This window comes from Sporobolomyces salmoneus (genome assembly GCF_050403485.1).
Source record: "Sporobolomyces salmoneus JCM6883 DNA, S_salmoneus_JCM6883_v1_ctg82, whole genome shotgun sequence".
Classification (NCBI taxonomy): Eukaryota; Fungi; Basidiomycota; class Microbotryomycetes; order Sporidiobolales; family Sporidiobolaceae; genus Sporobolomyces; species Sporobolomyces salmoneus.
In genome coordinates, this window is record NW_027481081.1 from 45,531 (window position 1) to 63,037 (window position 17,507).

General features: G+C 51.2%; 6 protein-coding genes across 6 annotated transcripts; 4 read left to right on the forward strand and 2 right to left on the reverse strand.

Annotated features, from left to right (window-relative positions):
* Positions 1–357: 357 nt before the first annotated feature.
* HAP2 (transcription activator HAP2) lies at positions 358–1,601 on the forward strand (the record flags this gene model as incomplete). Its single annotated transcript, XM_076635087.1, has 2 exons — positions 358–1,341; positions 1,407–1,601. The coding sequence occupies 2 exons, from the start codon at positions 358–360 to the stop codon at positions 1,599–1,601; spliced, it is 1,179 nt and encodes a 392-aa protein (XP_076484940.1).
* A 647-nt stretch (positions 1,602–2,248) lies between these two features.
* On the forward strand, positions 2,249–2,787 carry JCM6883_001089 (uncharacterized protein; the record flags this gene model as incomplete). Its single annotated transcript, XM_076635088.1, has 4 exons — positions 2,249–2,296; positions 2,368–2,499; positions 2,555–2,701; positions 2,770–2,787. 4 exons carry the CDS (start codon positions 2,249–2,251, stop codon positions 2,785–2,787), a joined length of 345 nt encoding a protein of 114 aa, XP_076484941.1.
* A 2,064-nt stretch (positions 2,788–4,851) lies between these two features.
* VPS16 (tethering complex subunit VPS16) lies at positions 4,852–8,257 on the reverse strand (the record flags this gene model as incomplete). The annotated part of the gene is made up of 11 exons (XM_076635089.1): positions 4,852–4,936; positions 5,003–5,260; positions 5,325–5,500; positions 5,566–5,852; positions 5,919–6,424; positions 6,485–6,612; positions 6,676–6,878; positions 6,942–7,290; positions 7,358–7,831; positions 7,904–8,028; positions 8,098–8,257. The coding sequence occupies 11 exons, from the start codon at positions 8,255–8,257 to the stop codon at positions 4,852–4,854; spliced, it is 2,751 nt and encodes a 916-aa protein (XP_076484942.1).
* Positions 8,258–8,501: 244 nt separating this feature from the next.
* On the forward strand, positions 8,502–11,285 carry JCM6883_001091 (uncharacterized protein; the record flags this gene model as incomplete). Its single annotated transcript, XM_076635090.1, has 13 exons — positions 8,502–8,775; positions 8,836–8,974; positions 9,035–9,094; positions 9,153–9,642; positions 9,701–9,717; positions 9,776–9,882; positions 9,945–10,016; positions 10,079–10,416; positions 10,478–10,596; positions 10,660–10,724; positions 10,786–10,923; positions 11,041–11,168; positions 11,247–11,285. 13 exons carry the CDS (start codon positions 8,502–8,504, stop codon positions 11,283–11,285), a joined length of 1,986 nt encoding a protein of 661 aa, XP_076484943.1.
* A 211-nt stretch (positions 11,286–11,496) lies between these two features.
* Positions 11,497–13,838, reverse strand: JCM6883_001092 (uncharacterized protein; the record flags this gene model as incomplete). The annotated part of the gene is made up of 6 exons (XM_076635091.1): positions 11,497–11,895; positions 12,067–12,800; positions 12,865–12,944; positions 13,015–13,309; positions 13,425–13,730; positions 13,793–13,838. 6 exons carry the CDS (start codon positions 13,836–13,838, stop codon positions 11,497–11,499), a joined length of 1,860 nt encoding a protein of 619 aa, XP_076484944.1.
* A 136-nt stretch (positions 13,839–13,974) lies between these two features.
* Positions 13,975–17,032, forward strand: JCM6883_001093 (uncharacterized protein; the record flags this gene model as incomplete). The annotated part of the gene is made up of 6 exons (XM_076635092.1): positions 13,975–14,704; positions 14,772–14,873; positions 14,945–15,863; positions 15,925–16,804; positions 16,861–16,920; positions 16,991–17,032. 6 exons carry the CDS (start codon positions 13,975–13,977, stop codon positions 17,030–17,032), a joined length of 2,733 nt encoding a protein of 910 aa, XP_076484945.1.
* Positions 17,033–17,507: the final 475 nt, after the last annotated feature.

Consider the following 17,507-nt stretch of genomic DNA (forward strand, 5'->3'; position numbering starts at 1 on the left):
ATTCGTGGAGAAAAGTCGCGAATTCACGATTTCTGGCGCCCACGATTGTTTCCCGCTATGAGCTCGACGAAAATGTGTGCGTGAAGCTTTTGCGAGCGAAATTGCGAAGAACGAAACCCGCTCGTTCCCGAGGAAAAACTTCAAGAACATGGAGACCCCATCTTGACTTTCCTCATCTTTGCCATTCCGAACACTGTACATCTCAGCATCCCCTCTAACCCTTGTATCGACTTCTCTGCCCATCACTTCCGCGTTCTTCTCGCTTCGATCTCGCCTAAAGAATCTCATCATCAACAACTTCTTCCTCGGCTTCCACCTCTCTCCCATTCCCTCCGAGTCCCCCGAAACGAAGCGCCAATGCAATCCCCTCCACACTACTTCACTCATCCGACCGATCCTCTCGTGTTTTACCCTCCCCCTCCTCCTTCTTCTTCCTCGAATGCGTTCGCTTCAACTTCTAATCATGATCCCTACCTCGAACACCAGCAACACCAGCAACGAGAACAGCCTCAGTACTTTGATTCGAATTACCTGAGTAGCAGTGGCGTCGGAGGAGCGACGACGGGGAGTAGTTCTCATCAGGAAACTTATTTCGGGAACCCTGAACAAGCTGAGGCTGGAGGGTCGAGAGGAGGTTACGCTACGACAACAGGGAGCTATGGTCAAGCACCATCTGGAGGGTATGAGGGTGCAGGAGTTCGAGGACCTACAATAGAAGAAATCGCTCAAATGGCTGGGATCAATCAGGAAGAATCACCGATTCCAGGAGGACGCGTAGAAGAGGAAGAGGAGGACGATCAAGACGAGGAACCGGTACAGGATTCAGAAGATGGAGATTACGAACCACGGAGTAAGAAGACGAATGGGAAAAAGAGGAGTGCGGCGAATAGTGGGAATAGTACCCCGAATGGAAATTCAACGGGGAGTAGGAGAGGGAAACGACAGAAACAGTCGACAAATACAGCAGCGGGAGGAGGAGGAAACAAGTCGAAAGGGAAAGGAAAGAAAGTCGTGAGGGATAACTCGGCGCCAAATAACGCAGTTGATCAATTCTTGGATTACAACCTTGAAGGAGGAGGAGCGACGCCGGGCAGTGAATACGGCTCAATAGACGGAGGAGGTAGTGGAACTTCAGCGGGAGGGATCACGGTCGAAGGCTCGTCGACGGGAGGAGGAGGAGAATTCGTCGAACCGGGAGTTGGTCAAGTCTTGCAACAAGGCTTGGCGGCGGACGAGGCGGAACCGCTGTACGTCAACGCGAAACAGTATCATCGAATCTTGAAGAGGAGGTTGGCACGAGCGAGGTTGGAGGAAATGGGAAGATTATCGAGGGAACGAAAGGTACGCTCCCCTCGTCTCTACTTTCTTCTCGTAAACGTCGATGGCTGACTCGTTACGATATTCAGCCGTACCTTCACGAGTCACGCCACAAACACGCTATGAGAAGACCTCGAGGACCAGGTGGGAGGTTCTTGACGTTGGAGGAACGAGCGATTTTGGAAGCGGGTGGCTCGATTCCGGGGGTCGAATGGCCACCAAAAGAACCGAAAGATAAGGAGAAGGAAGCGGGTGGATCCGCGAACCCTGAGACGCCTTCGTAGGCTGTAGTCGTGATTGAACGAGCATCAAGCCTTTTTCGTGAGAAACAGAGTTTTTCTCTCAGATTCCGCATCTCGTCAGTTGCTACTGAGCATGTCAGGTTCATGGGAGACGCCGGCTGCTCCGAACGACTGCATAGCCCGCCCTCGTCTTTTCCCTCAAACACGAACTCTCAGACTTACCAACTCCCAAATCCGACACTTGCTACTTTCCTCGACGTAATGCCGCGACTTCTTGACCGCTTCGACATTGACTCGTCGCACAGAATAATTTCGACACTGTTCGGAATCCCCGAAATCGACTCTCTATTCGCGCTCGGGCTTTCGAGCATCCCCTCGTGACCTCGACTCGGACGTTTCAATGCAATCAAAAGCGATCGAAAACTCCCGTCCCGTCGCCTCGTCGAGTCGATGTCGAAGTCGACTCGAGGTCGCTGACAGATCATTCAATGGCTGAGTCGCGTCGAATTGTTCTCAGTCATCACTTGCTTACAACTCGAAGAGCCGGACGCAGAAAAGGGACGAAACGGATGTGAACTTCTCTTCTCTTCTCTTCTCTTCTCTCCCATCTCATCGAGCTCCTCTCCTCGTTCACCATTCTCGTTACTTCTTCCTCCTCGTACCTCGACTCCACTTCCTCCGTTTCGACGATGTCTACCTACTCCTCCGACGCTTCGCCTGGGTCAAAACGATCGAAAGTAAGCATCGTTCTTCCTCTTCTTCGATAGCCCCCGTAGCTTCTGGCTGATTCGAGCCTTCCCGTCGTCAGTCGATCCTTCGTCGCTTCTTCTCTTCGTCTCCTCGTCCTCAACCGTCGTCAACTCCTCTCGATGTTCCTCCCCTCGACGTTTTCTCTCAAATCATGGCTTTGAACGCTCGTCACGGTGATCCTTCCGTCCAAGTGAGTACACTTGTCTGTCTCTCGAGATACTCTGGCTGACTCGTCGTCATCGCAGGCTTACTCGGTGAAAACTCGTCCCGTCGAGAAGAAGTCCAAAACTCCGAACAAAGTCAAGGCTGTTCCCAACACTTCTACCCCTCCTTATGACGCCTACGATGCGATCATGAGAGTGAGCGCTCAACATGGTCATCCAGCAGTTCAGGTAAGTCTCTGGCTCTTTGAGCTTTGACTTTCGTGCAGGAATGTGAAACTGACTCTCTTTCGCTACAGGCTCATTTCGTTCGGTAGAATGGCCAGTTCACCAACGTTAGAGATCCGCCTCTCTCTGTACTACTGTAACGCCGGTCGTCGCAATGGCAGCGTCAGCCTCTCAACTCGTTCGATTCTAGTTCATTTCCGTATAGCTGCTTCTGAGCTTATTCCGTATCTCGCAATGAAGCTTCTCCCTTCTTTCCTGTGACTCGTGAACGCGAGCTTGAGAGAGGTGAGTCTATCGAATAGCAGAGAGACAAGTACAGTAGTTTCGAAGGGAAGACAAGGGGTGAGAAATCCAAATCTAGCGTCGCTCGCCTCAATCCAAGTTGACTAAATTCATCCAATCGTCCCCTTCATCCTTACCCCCTTCCTTCGTCGGAGCCGACGTTGCGAATTGGTGAAGCGCAGAGGGAGTTCGAGATGTCGCTTGGAAGGGAGATTCAGGTCGACGAGTATGAGGAGGCGGGGATTGAAAAGGAAAGGGAAAGGGAGGAGATTGAGAACCTCGGGGCGAGTAGGATCGGCCCTGGGGACGAGAAGTGGCGTGAACGGAGGGAGAATCGTGAGGAACAGAGTGCGATAATAAGAGAGGATCGATAGAAACAGACTGAGGGCCAGGGTGAGACGGGGTGTGAAGATAGTGAAAAGAGGTATGAAAGGAATCGGGAATGGCATGAGGATGAAAGGTGAAGGAGGGGGTCGAGCTCGATGAAAGTTGATTTGGCGGCTGGATTGAAGACTCGATGTACGGAGTGGGTAGAACAACTTGTGGTTGACCAGCACCGTCACCGAGGATAGTTGAACGAGATGTCACTCGGAAGGGAGATTGAGCTGGCAGAAGTGATCGATGATGACGACGAGGAGGTGTAGGAGGCGAATTGAATCGACGTTTGGAGTGAGAAGCGGGGCGGGCGGAAGAACGAGGACTTGTTTGTGACTGATGCGCCGGCTTGATCAACGACGAGACGAAGCGACGATCAGATCCTGACTGATGGATCGCACGCAAGATATAGATCAAAACATACGACGTGTTCAGCTGAAGCCGCTAGCGCACTCGACTCGGCGAGAACTTGTTGAAACGAAACTGGATCTTCTCGATGAACGATTTCGGTGTAGATCTCCAATTTTGGCTGCACACAGAGTCAGTATTCGACGTCTTCGACAACGTGAGCGAAAGAACGTGCACACGCTTTTCGTACCTTCTCACTACCTGGAGTATGTTGATTGAATCGACTACGAGGTTTCGTTCCATCGTTAGCCGTCTGAGTTTTCTTCGCCTCGATTGCCTTGATTTCCGCCTCTCGCTGTTCCTTCGCTTTAAGTACGGGCTCAATCCCTGAGAGAGTATATCCTATACATTCGACTTGCGCCCACGGTTCGAGCTTGTCCCAATCTCGATGAAATTCGTTCTTTTCGACCTCTCGCTCAAGATTTCGACAGGCCTCAGTGTACGTCGTCCTCCTGATCAGGGTCTTCAAAGCCTGGTCTAGGAGATGCACAGGAACCTCGACGGGCCAAGGCTCTGCCTTGCTCGAACTAGCGTTCAATCCCACCAAATCGTGCAGAGATGGCTGACGAAAGACAAGTTTGATCAGCTCTGGCTAGGATCTTCTTGAGTCGAAGAAGAACTTACGACGTGTTCTGGGGAAAGTGTTTGTAGATCGAGAATCTTTCGCAGGTTCGTGAGAATGGCCTGGCGAAGGGAGTCCGAAATACTTTTGTTGTGCCAGCTTGCTCTTAAGTACGCACGCAGTTCTAAGAAGTCGGCTCGAGTGCATCGCGCTCGTCGGGGGATGCGTTGCTTCAGCGTGTTCAAGGCCTCCTGGAGTTCTGTAATATCGCTCCCCACTGTCGTCGGCTCGAGGAGATTCAATGTCGGCGGCGACAAGAGCGGGTTGAGAGTAATGAGAGAAAGGAGAGGAAGGAGAGGAAGCAGAGGGTCGAGGGACTTGAGAGACGCGATCAGTGAGCAGGGACGACGAACGACGATGGGAGCCCTGCGCCGACGGAGATCTCCGTTGATCTTCGGGGGTCGAAAAAACGAGATCTTACAAGTGACAACACTATACGAAACAGCTTCCTACAGTCCCCAACGTCTCACATACCCGCTTGCTCCATAGATCGAATGAGCTCGTCAAGCTGAGCCGCGATGATCGAATTCGGCGCTCGTGATTTGAGATCCCTTCACCACAGACAACGTTGAGTCATCTCGTGTCGAAAGTCGTCTCGAGAGCAAGGATTGGCTCACAGTAATTTCCCTCTCTCGCCTCTTCTGACCGCTTCCTCTCCTGCCAGAACCCATTCTCCCGCTTTGACAAACAACTCGACTCGATTCCTCCCTTCACATTTCTCAATATACTTGACAGCCTGTCGTTGAGCTCCCGCGGCAATGAGAGCGTCGACCCAAGGTTCGTAGCCGATTGGAGATTTGCGCGAGCGAGAGAATGTATCGAGAGCGTCCCAATCTCGAATCGAAACGAGCGATTTCATCTTGACGTACCAGAACCTGGATTCTCTCGATCATCAGCGTGATAGCCGAAGGCGAAATCGGAGCAAAGGGAAAGGCTGACCGTTTATCGGGAACTGAGAAATCTTTCTTGATCTTGTCCACCCTCTTCTCGAGTCCGTCCGAGATACATGTCCTGATCGTATCATTGACACTCAACCCGACATATTTCCGCTTGTTCGGAGATTCACTCTCGAGCGTTTGTTGTAGAATCAGCAGTTTGACATGTTCTTCCGTCATCTATTTCCACTCGGGACGAGGCGTTAACACTCGACATTGAAAGGAGCTGGAGGTAGACTACTCACCTTTGCCTCGAAAGCGTATTCTTTGTCCTCCGCGAATCTCTTGCCGGCTTTCCTGACTTTCTCGACTCTCTCCCCAAACTCGTCTCTCAATTCCGCACTCTCCTCGAGTTCGAGCAGTGCACTCTCCCATCTCCGATCATCGACGTAGTAGAAGTCTCTCAACAACTTTCGATCGGAATCGTGACCGTAAAGTTGAAGAAGCGAAGTCGAAAGGGGATAAGGAGGTAACAATCGGAAAACGTCTCCCGAAGCTCGATTCGCCAACATCGGCAACAAGACCGAATAGACTGTAGTTGCTCGACAATCCATCTTCAGCTAGACTCAACGTCGCTGGAAGAGGAAGAGAGACTAACCTAGATCTGAGTCTCCACTCTTCTCAGCCTCTTCGAGTGCCCTCTCGATCTCTCCCATTCGATTCAACATTCCAATCTTCTTGTCACATCTCATCTCCTTCTCGACTAGCATCAACGCCAACCTCGTTCGTCCAAGGTTGAAAGCCGTCAGAGCGATGTCTGCGCTGGACAACTCGATCGGGGTGATAATTGAGCTGCTTGCTACAGACAGTTGCGACGTACTCGAGGAGCGTGCGGCGGCTGGAGGAGAGCGAGGGTCGAGAGAGAACGAGGAGAGCTTGTCGACGATTTGAGTACAGATTTCTTGATCGGTTTTCGGCAGAGCGTTCGAGTTGAGGACGGCGGCGGAAGAAGATGGAGCAGAGGAGGCGATGAGTTGTTGCGCCCAATGTCGAAGAACTGGAGAGGGCGACAAGCCGAGATAGGAAGAGATTCGAAGGGCGAGGAGGTGTTGAGAGCGCGAGTTGAGCCGGGCGATCAGATGAGGTAGCGGTCGAGCGTTGAATCTGTATCATCGTCTGGACGTTAGTGGCTATCATCTCGCGAACGACCGGAGAGAGACGCACTGGTCTATTGTAAGCGGTAACCCAACCTTGTAATCTCGAAGAGCATTCAAGATTCGTAAATTTTTGGTCGTCTGAACATATTCTGTCGGATTATAAGCTTCTAGAAAGCTTTTCCCGAATGCTGCAGCCTATTTCCTCATTTCGAGTCAGTGATGAGCAGAGTTCTGAGGGTAGCAGAGAGTTCGACTCACCTGTAACAGTTTCTTCTGCCACTCGACGTCCCATTCCCGACTCGCCGCATCGATACAGCCGTCGACGGCAGTATGAAGATCTCCTCGAATCGATCTTATGTACTCGTCGGCTTTCGGAGATCGTTGATTGAAGAGCTGTGAGGCTTCGTAGAGAATTGAAGCGGGAGAAGTTGAACCTGGCAAGAAGATGGATTGCGATGATTCTGTGGGGCGTGATGCGTAGGTGAGTCATTGATCGCCTCATGGAGAGTGAGAAGAAGACATACGTGGGACGATCTGCAAGAAATCGCAAGTTTCCGAGCTCAATATCCGAGTTCCATCCACCTCTCCGATCAACTCGACCGGATCCGCATAGAAGTATTTTAGAGTTTCTCCAAACGGTCCGACCATAACTATCGTCCTCTCCCACGCCACGACGACCGAATTCGATCCGCACCATTCAATCTTTCGGATCGGGGAAGATTCGCCTGGGGCCTCGTTGACGAGCGAGAATTCGGATAGAGAGCGAGAAAAGTCGAGAGAGGTGACCCAGAGTTCGGAGGAGGAGGTGAGAAGAGCGAGGAAACGGCCAGAAGGAGAAGGGACGATCGAACGGAATGGACCTCGATTCACTCGCTGTAAACAAGCGAGCGATGAGCACTTCAATCGCTCACGAGACTTCCGTGAATGAGGAGAGACTCACTTGATCTTGTACTTCGATCTCGTCCAATCTCAAGATCATTTGACCGGTACCGATCAAAACCTCCGTTCCTCGAGAACTGCTCACGCTCGAAGGGATAACACACCAACAGTCGGGAACACCTTCAAGTTGAACCTGCGCAAGTGGCACGACTTTACCCTTGCCCGTCGAACTGCCTCGCGTCGAAGTCGATTTGGATTCGTCGCCAGTCGAGGATGTTTTCGCCCATCCTTTCACTTCGACGAATTGAAAGTTTCCCAACATTACCACCATTCCCTCCTCGTTGATCTTTGCCTGCATTACACCTCCCAAATCTGTCGCTACTTCTGAACCGAGGGAGTGTTGTGTATAGCTCGAATCGAGACCGGTCGAAGTTGGAGTGAGAGGGTAGAGTCGATAAGTTCCGTCTTGAGTCAGGATCACGAGTTGCTCTTGTGCCGTCCATCCAAGTTGTATGATCTTTGTAGGCGCATCCCACTATCATCCCAAAGAAGGGAGTCAGAAGAGGAGAAGCAGAGAGAGACGTGTGGGGGAGGGAGGAAAACTCACCTTGATCGTCTGAAGCAAGAGTCCCGCAGTCGAGTAGACATTGATCTTGTTCCTATCCGAATGAGCTAGATGTGCTTGATCGCCCGAAGAGAGTAACACGGGTTTCGAAGAATCCCGCATCATCGCTGTTAGATTGTCCCTTCTCGACCCGAGTCAGCCAGCCCCACGGTCAAGCAGCAGAGAGACAATCTTACCTATCGGACCACCATGCTTCGCTGCTACAACTACATAGTCGGATAGGTCGATCGAGGCGAGGTTTGATTCAACGAGGGAATACAGTTCAACTTTGCGATAAAATGTTGTCGCGGTACCTCCTAGCAAGTCCCAGGTCGAACTGAGAGGTGCTGACACCATTCCTGACGCAACTTTGTCGGGGCTGAAGGTGTCTGAAGTGGGCGAGAGGGAGAAAGAGATGAAACCAAATCGTCGCGCTCGGTTTGCCTTTTGCTTCTCCACTCTTCGACTTTGGAGAAGCTAGTCAACGACAGATCGGTCACAGGCTACTCCGTCGACTCGGCAAGATCACCCTTTCGAGCCAGAGATTTCACCTCTCTTTCTGTCGTTCAACACCCGTTCCCCCCTCCTTCAGGCCTCTACGATGTTCTCCCTAGCAACGCGACGGCTAGCACACCCATCCTACCGAATCCTTGTCGCCTCGCCCCCATCCTCGCTCCGATCTGTGACAGTCCGCTCCTTCCATCTTTCTCGCCCGAGTCGCTCAGACATCCTCCCTCTCGACCCGTCTTCCTCTTCCCCTTCTCCTTCGCATGGATCCAGTTCCGATTCTTCAGCTCAAATCGATGAAGCCGCCGCGCTACCCCGAGCAGAACACGCCGTTATCTCGACTTTCGATTTGTTCTCAATCGGCGTCGGTGAGTTTTCGAGTGGTCTCCATCGTTGACCCGTCCAATCGTTAACTCTCGCGTCGACAGGGCCCTCGTCTTCTCACACTGTCGGACCTATGCGAGCGGGAAAGATCTTCGTGAATGATTTGATCGATCTTGGATTGCTGGAGAAGGTCAAGACGATCAAAATTGGGTTGTTTGGCAGTCTTGCTGCGACGGGGAAAGGGTGAGTGAACCTCGTTTCCTTTCGATCTGCGAGAAGGAGCTAAAGACGTGAGTGCATCAGACATTTGACACCCGAGGCAATCATGATGGGTTTGGAAGGGGGTGATCCCGAGACTATCGAGTGAGTGTCGTTCGAGCTTTCTTCGTCCACGATTCTCGCTGAACTTTCGCATCCACAGACCCTCGACGATAAACTCCCGCTACGCCAAGATTCTCGACACCTCGACTCTCTCCCTCAACTCGACTCATTCGATCTCGTACACACATCGTCGCGACATGATTTGGACAATGGAGCCTCTCCCGCTTCATCCGAACGGAATGAAGTTCTCAGTATTCGACAAGGAAGGTGACATGCTCGCTACGAACACATACTTCTCGGTCGGAGGTGGATTCGTCGTCAATGAACAAACTCAGGTCGATGAGAATCTATATTATCGATCAATCAAGAAGAATGATGCGGATCACTCTCGACGAGATCAGACTCACGGTCTGCCAGCTTCTCAACTCCTTGACGTGTCGAAGTCGCTACCCTCTCCCTCTAGCTCGAGCGAGTCTACAACAACTGAATCGAAGCAGGAAGAAACGAAGGAGGAAAAGCAAGAAACGAATGTTCCGCCTTACTTGTTCAGGAATGCGAATGGGCTGCTCAACATGACGAGGCAACACAATGTACGTCTGAACTGCGTTGACTCGAAAAGATCCAGACTGACGACTCTTTGAGCTATAGCTTACGATCGCTCAACTGTGAGCTTGACCGGATTTCTTCAGCAAAAGGAAGCTGACGAGGTCTAGGTGTCCACAGGGTCTGGGAGAACGAACGAGCTTTCAGAACAGATGAGGAAATCAACGATACTCTCCTGCAAATCTGGAATGTCATGGATCAATCGATTCATGCTGGGATTTCCTCAAGTGAGCCGTTCGTCTCGTCAGCGCTTACTTGTACCTCGCTGAAGTGATGAGCTCGCACGCAGAGGAAGAGATGCTACCTGGTCGGTTGAGAGTCCGAAGAAGGGCACCGGGCTTGTACAAGAAGCTCTTCAAAGGTTAGTCCTTACCTCGAACCAGTAGACGGGTTCGAAGTACGCGCTAACCGTAAACTCTGCAGGTTTCTATCCAACGTTGAACTCTTCACCTCTCACATCATCCCTCCCAGCTTCTTCCGGTCCTCCTCTCGCGCTCCCAACTACCTCCTCTCCCGACGATCCCTCCGCATCCTCGTCTCCTTCCGCCCTTCGTCGAAGAACATCTCACTCGAAAGCTCCTCTCGTAGTCGGATCACCAGATCACCCTCTATCGCCTCCCCCACCGAAACGTCCTACTTTCCCTGGTCTAGATTTCCTTTCACTCTACGCGATCGCAGTCAACGAGACGAACGCAGGAGGTGGAAGAGTCGTGACTGCACCGACGAACGGAGCGGCGGGTGTCATTCCCGCTGTACTCAAGGTGACTCGCTTCCACCACTCTCGAGCTCAAACTCCGACTGACGGTCGTTAGCGTGAAACAGTACTTGATCGAGTTCATCTCTGACGATCCTCAACGAGATACGCAAACGTTCTTGCTCACGGCCGCCGCGATCGGAATGTTGTACAAACGAGGAGCTACGATCTCGGCGGCCGAAGGAGGGTAAGACGACGTCTCATGTAGTTTTGTTGCATGGCAACTGATTGTTCAATGATGTCGGCTTAGGTGTATGGCGGAAGTAGGAGTTTCTACCTCGATGGCGGCAGGAGGATACACTGCTTGTCTAGGAGGTGAGTCTGCGCTCGAAACAGTTTCACGCAGCAAACTAACGTATCCTCTTTTCTTCCTCAGGTTCACCGGCACAGATCCTTCAAGCTGCTGAGATTGGTATCGAACACTCGCTCGGACTTTCGTGTGATCCTGTCGATGGACTTGTCGCGATCCCGTGTATCGAACGAAACGCGCTCGGCTCAGTGAAGGCTGTAACTGGTACGCGACTCGCCTCTTCTCGTTCTTCATGTCGATCATGTAGCTGACTCATGGACGACTCCGTACCGTTCATCTTATCTCTTCGCCATCTCATCCGATTTGCTCTCTCCTCTACAGCCGCTCAACTCGCCCTCGCAGGAGATGGTCAACATTCAGTAACTCTCGACGAAGCAATCGAAGCAATGCGACAAACCGCGCGTGACATGCACACTTCATACAAAGAGACGAGTCTAGCGGGATTAGCGGTACGTCGATCAATCTCGAGTTTGCGCTTGGAACCTCATAGCAGGCAGACTGACTCGATTGTGCTTCGTAACGTACAGACGAGTGTTCGGATCCCGATTTCTTCTCCCGCTTGTTGAGCTACGCTTAGGTTAAAACTAGATAGAGTGGAGCACAACGTTCGTTTTCGTTTTCGAGGTGTTTAGAATCAATTGTTCCGCTGGTCTCTTCCCTCTCACTTGCGAAGATGTGAATATACTGTACTGTATTACAACAAGCACGAGGTAACGAGCAGCAAGAGAAAATGAGGCAGTGCAAATAATGCTAGAGAAACGAGCTCAATTCCTCAGTTTATCTTCGGAGAAGGTTCGCGACATCGGTATCGTCCTCGTCGTCACTATCTTCCTCCTCCTCGGCTCCTTGTACTTCCTCCTGACCGGCCTCAGACTCGTCGAGATCGAGTCCCTCCGATGCTTCGAGGTAAATCGTTTCGTCCCCCGCCTCTTCTCCTTCGTCTTGCGCTTGATCTTCGACTCGAGGCTCGTCGTCTGAAGACAGACCATAGTCGAGTTCGTCAGTCTGATCGAGTAACGCCGCAGGAGGTTGATCGTAATGCCTTCGTTTGATCACTTTCTTGACCGGCGGAGTCTGATTCGAAGTCGAGGGATGGGGGAGAACAGTCGGAGGCGCTGTTGACGTTGAGGTTGAAGTTGAGACTGAGGTTGTTGTCGGTTCAGGGTTGGCGGGAAGCTGTAAATCACAAGGCAAAAACGAAAAAGAGTATTTGGATAGGGTCTCGAAAAATTCGGGGTTTTCTCTTTCGTCTCGTTCCGAGGCGTCTCTCCCTCCAACTCCAGAGAGGGAGAGATGCAGAGAGAAAAGCACGAGAGAAGAGAAAAGAGAAGAGAAATAGGTATATACAGGTTGTTGGTCCTCTCCTTCTTCCTCATCCGCCAAATCATCCGAATCGACGCTCATTCCATCTTCATCCGAATCACCCTCATCTTCGTCTTCTAGATCCGAAGCAGGAATTGAAAGTTGAACGAAATCCTGTTGATCTTGTAATCCTCCTTTCGACTTCGATTTCTTGAGTTTCTTGTTATTCATCAATCTCCTCCCTGCTTCTCCAGAGATTCCCGCCGCTCGTTTCCTCTTGATTCCTTTCTCTTCTCTGCTCAGCTCTTCCTCTGCATCCCTCTCTACTTCCTCCTGCGCATCCTCCTCCCCTTCCTCCTCTCCCTCATCGTCGTCGTCGTCGTTTTCTTCATCCTCATCTTCCGATTCCTGCGAATGTACCCTCCTCAAGATATGTGGTTCCTTACAACCCACAACATCACATTTCCCCTCCTCACTAAACCTCCAACATTCCCTCACATGTCTCTTGTCGCATTCCTCCCCCTTTTCACACCATCCATACTCGACGAATTCTCGACAAACCTTCGCGTCCTGACTGACGACGACGTGGGCGTAGGGACAAGCGGGTCGGGTACAGGAAGGGAAATGAGAACAATGAGGGGAACGATGAGCGTTCGGGTGGTGAGAGAGGGGACAGGTAGAGGCCGTTCGGGGACACGAGGATCGAAGGAAGAGAGGACAGATCGAGATTTTCGTAGAGTCGTGCACGTAGCGACACGTGTGAGCTCGTGAACATTGACCTAAGGTGAACGGGAGTCAGAGAGCTCCGGAGAAGAGCGCGAGGAAGGGAGAGAGTAGGTTTACCAGTTTTTTGAAAAAAGATGCAAAGTTTGTCGGATTTCGGCTTCGGAGGTTTCGGAATCCTCGTCGAACGATTGAATCCACTGTGAACGTGGGTTGAAAGAGATGAGCGCCTGTATCGAAAGGTTAAAAGATAGAAACGAATGAGCTTACCCTCTCCCTCTTCCTCTCGTTCCCTTCCCTCTCGCACTCTTATTCCGCGCCCCTTGTACACCTCCAATAATCTCTCCCAACTTTTCCAATCTCTCCTTCTTCGCCTTCAACAGATCATTCTTGAGTTTCCGATCCCTCGCGAACGCGAGTGAAACCAAATTTCCAGATTTCGTTCGAATGTAGGTCGTTCCGAGGTGAGAGGTTCGTCGGGGAGTCGAGTCTTGTCCTGAGGTGGGAGTGACGGTCGAGGTAGATGGAACGGGAGCGGTAGAAGTCGAAGTCGAAGGAGTAGAATCTGTTAATGGTCAAAATCAACCACTGCGACGGGGTTCGAGTGAGTGAAATCGAAGGCTAGCCTGATTTCCTAACTAGTTTGTTCCCTCTTGCATCAGCTGTGAACACAACTCCACCAATCGTGACCTCTCTCGGGGGCGGAGGAGGTGCTCTCTCCTGTTTGATCGAGGCTCCCGACGAAGAAGCGTGCATCGGAGTCATCGATCCTCTCTCTACTGGCGTAGTCGTCCCGCTTCTGCTCGTAGATGGGTGCGTGGTTGAAGGAGGTTGAGGTAGATGAGGAGCGACCCAAGTTGCGTTTCGATGAGTCGAACCTCCTGCAGCTGCTCCTCTACCTCTACCCCTGTACGATCCTCGACCTCTGCCTCTTCCTCTACCTCGAGTAGGGACAGCCGAAGATTGTTTGTGTTGATCGATTGCCGCTGGAAAGGCAAACGAGTGAGCACTTTAAGGATACGGGGAGAGAGGGGAAAGGGAGACGCACAGGATAGTCGTGCAATTTCTGCTAGTACATCTGCGTCGGATGACATCTCTAAGAGGCGGAAGGTAGTGGTAGAGAGTAAAGGGAGAGGAACAAGCATTTCGATTGGAGGGCTCCTTGACTCCCATCTCGTCTCTCCTCAAGTCAAACAACGCGACTTAAGGAAGCGCGTTCGCCACTCAACAATGAGCGAAACTCCAACCGCGGGAGAACCGTCAAACGATCAATCCGAAACGATTCCAACTCTAGCTCTCGCTCAACCTCAACCAGTCGAAGACCCCGCTCCAACTACTCAAGCAGCTCTATTTCGTAGTCAAGCTTCAAGTACCACCGCGAACGACTCGAACGTAAACTCGCCGAGTGGAGAAACGGATCAACTAGCTTCTTCCGATGAAGATGAACAACCTCTCGCGACAATCACCACGACTAATCACGTCGCTGAACCTGCACAAGCTACGAGTCAAGGAGGTGCGATCGCAGGTCCCGGTCCATCCTCTTCTGCAGCGATGAAACGTCCCCTTCAAGATTCTCCTCCTCCTCTCGCTTCTACTTCTTCCGTCCCCGCTGCTCCTTCGACGAACTCCCTCGCCCCTCCTCCAGCAAAGAAACGACGTGGACGTGCCTCAATCCCTCTCATCTCGAACTCTTACAATCCTCCTCCTCTTCCTCATTACACGATCATTCGCGCGAACGGGACAAATTCGAAACATAATCGACATGTCATCAAGTTCAACTCGAATGTGACGGACGGAACGAAGACGAAATGGCCGAAGGATAACGAGTTTGATCCGAGGAACAAAGAAGGGGGGAAAACTTATTGGTTCGAGAGGGAAGTGAAAGATGCAGGGAGACACAAGAATCAGTTGGAGAAAATTGGAGATGAACTCGCGAGATTGTTGGCAATCTCTAAGAAAGGTGACCCGTCGACTCGCTCATTAGTATCTTTCGAGAATGTACTGATGAGGGCTTGATCGTGTTCCAGGTGAATTCTGGATCCTCGATGCGTTTCCTCGCGATTATCTCTTCACGGTTCATCACACGGTTACCGGTTCAGGCCAAATCCGAACGGATCCCTACGTCTTCGGTACGTCTCTCTTCTCTCTTCCTCCGGACCTCCTCTCCGCTCGCTAACAGCTGAAACCTCGTTTCACCCAGGTTCTCCCTCGAACGCGAAATTCCGTTCAGCAAACGAAATCATTCCACACTTGTTCTGGCTCCTGACTCACGCCCCGGACAATCGTCAACGATGCAAATGTCAATACTGTACGAAACGTACTCAAACCGAAGTCAACAAGAATGAAGGATTGACTGAAAAACGTTCGACGGGTACTCCTCAACCTTCGACTTCGACTTCGACTTCAACGAAACCGAAACGATCTCTCAACCCTGCTGCCGTCGCAGAGAAGAAAGCAAAAGAGGAGAAGAAACCTAAAGCTTCGACTTCCGGTTCAGCAGCAACGAGTGGGAAACAACCAGTTAGGTCTCGAACGTTCAATTCCGATTCGCCTGAACCTTCTTACTCTGGAGCTTTCGTCGATAAACAACGAGATTCGGATTTACTCGGACGAGCGAAATTCCGACAGGGAGAAATGGTTTGGGCTCAAATTCCTCAAGATACCCTCGTATTTTCTCCTTCTCCTTCTTCGACCGACACGAACGCCAACAAGTCGGAGGAGGAATCGAAAGTTTGTATTACTCATTGGCCAGCAATCATTCGAGATCGAGAAGAAAGAACCAATTCGACTCTCGCTGAAGATTACGTCGCTGGTTCGAATTCGATTCCGAAATTCTCAAACGAAAAGAGATGGATCTACCAAGTACAATACTTGGGAACGAAGAACGAAGCGAGTGGGTTGGAAGAGACGGACGTTAAAGCTTGGTTGGATACGAGTGTACCGGATAACGTTTGGGCGAAAGAGAGGTTGTTGAGTCCCGAAACGATCGAGATGATTTGGAATGGGAATAGGGTCCGGAAAGTTCAGTTGGAAGCATTGAAAGGGTTGGAACAGGCAGTGGCTCCGTTGGCGTTTGCGATGCAAATCGCCGCTCATGTCATGTCTTCGTTTTCACTCATGTGAGCAGCTCTCTCTCGCCTCTTCCTCTGCGTCAGTAACTGACCATACCCTTGTCGCCAGCGATCGATTCATCATCAAAGACGGACACTTCGTTACGGCCCCTCACGAAGAAGGAGTTTCGGAACAAGCTCGACTCGAAATGCAACGCGCGAAGAACAACTGGTTCTACCAATCGATCTACTTCGGTTCCGAGCTCGTCTGGGTCAACGATTTCGTTCGAGTGATTCACCATCGAGATCAAGATTTACCTCCTCATCATCAATTGTCGGAAGGTGCTCAAGATCGAAGTTTGTTCATGCAAATTCACGCGATTTGGAAAGATCAAGCGAGTGGGAACGTTAAATTGACGGGACAGATTTACCAATTGAAGGACTTGATGCAACATGAGGAAGGAGCTGGAACTGGATCGGTCGGGGTTGTCGGAGAAGCAGTCGGAGGATTGGGAGCGATGAGTATCTTCGAGAAGAGGACGAGTCCTTCGATTGCGTCGACCCCGGGAGGAGGAGGAGGAGCCGTGGCTGCTTCACCAGTACCTGTAGCTTCGACCTCACAGAACGGCGACAACTCGACTGCTGCAGCGAACGACGAAACGGTCGTCGATGAAACCTCGACTCCCCCTCAATCTAGTTCGCCATTCCATTCTACTCCCCTCCCTCCCGCTCCCGAGGGCTTCGAATTCAACCGAGTCACTCCAGGAGAATCTCAAATCAGTCTCAGTCTCGATTACCTCGCCGGTCGTTACTACCCTCTTCCGAAATCGCTCAACTCTCGTGCCAAGATTGATCCGATCCTCGAAAGTTTCCCGTTCGGTCCCGTGTTCGAAGAGGTCGAAGTCGATGGAGAAATGGTCGAAAAGAAGAAAATGGACGTTCAGTTGTCGGAACATCATCGAGCGATCGCTCTCGCTGGATTGACTCCCGCAGTCGCTCTCTACTGCAAGGTGAGTCATTTGGTTTCTTCCATTGATCGTTCTCGGCTAATATTTGTTTGATCTAGGCTACTCGTTGGAAAGGAGATCGAATGACCGCTCTCACTGAAGCTGAAACGACCTCTTGCGTCAGTCTTCTCCCTTTTCTTTCTTCATTGACTTGTGACTTAAACTGACTCGTCGATCTCGTATGAACAGACGGAAGTAGCGAATTGGTTCGAACAAGCCTTGAAACACTGAAGCAGAACTTGTTTCGACGGTCTCGCTTTACTCTCCCTCTTTCCTCTGCCCCTTTCCGTTCTCCGATACACGCCACGGTCTTCTCCTTTCGTTCTTTCCCGTGCTCTCTCTGTTGTTACCGATCGTTTGCTTTCCCTTTTCCCTTTACTTCTCTTTGGTTCGTGCAAAAAAAGTACTACTCTACTCTTTTCTTTTCACTAGGATCGAGCTTCGGAGGCACAAGACACGAGTTGAGCAGTCAAGCTGAGAAAGGTGCTCGACTCTAATGACGCCTGACAGTACCGATCAAGCTATGCCGCAACCCACTTTGGAGATCCGAACAGAGGCCCGTGTTCCCGCTCGAATCCCTTTCTTCCTTTTCCAATCTCTCACCCTCGTCTCTCTCCAGTCTTTCCATACTGATTCCAGACCGCTACGCCAATTCTTCGTCGCTCAACGAATCGTTCTCGCATACTTCGCACATCAATTGAAGAAC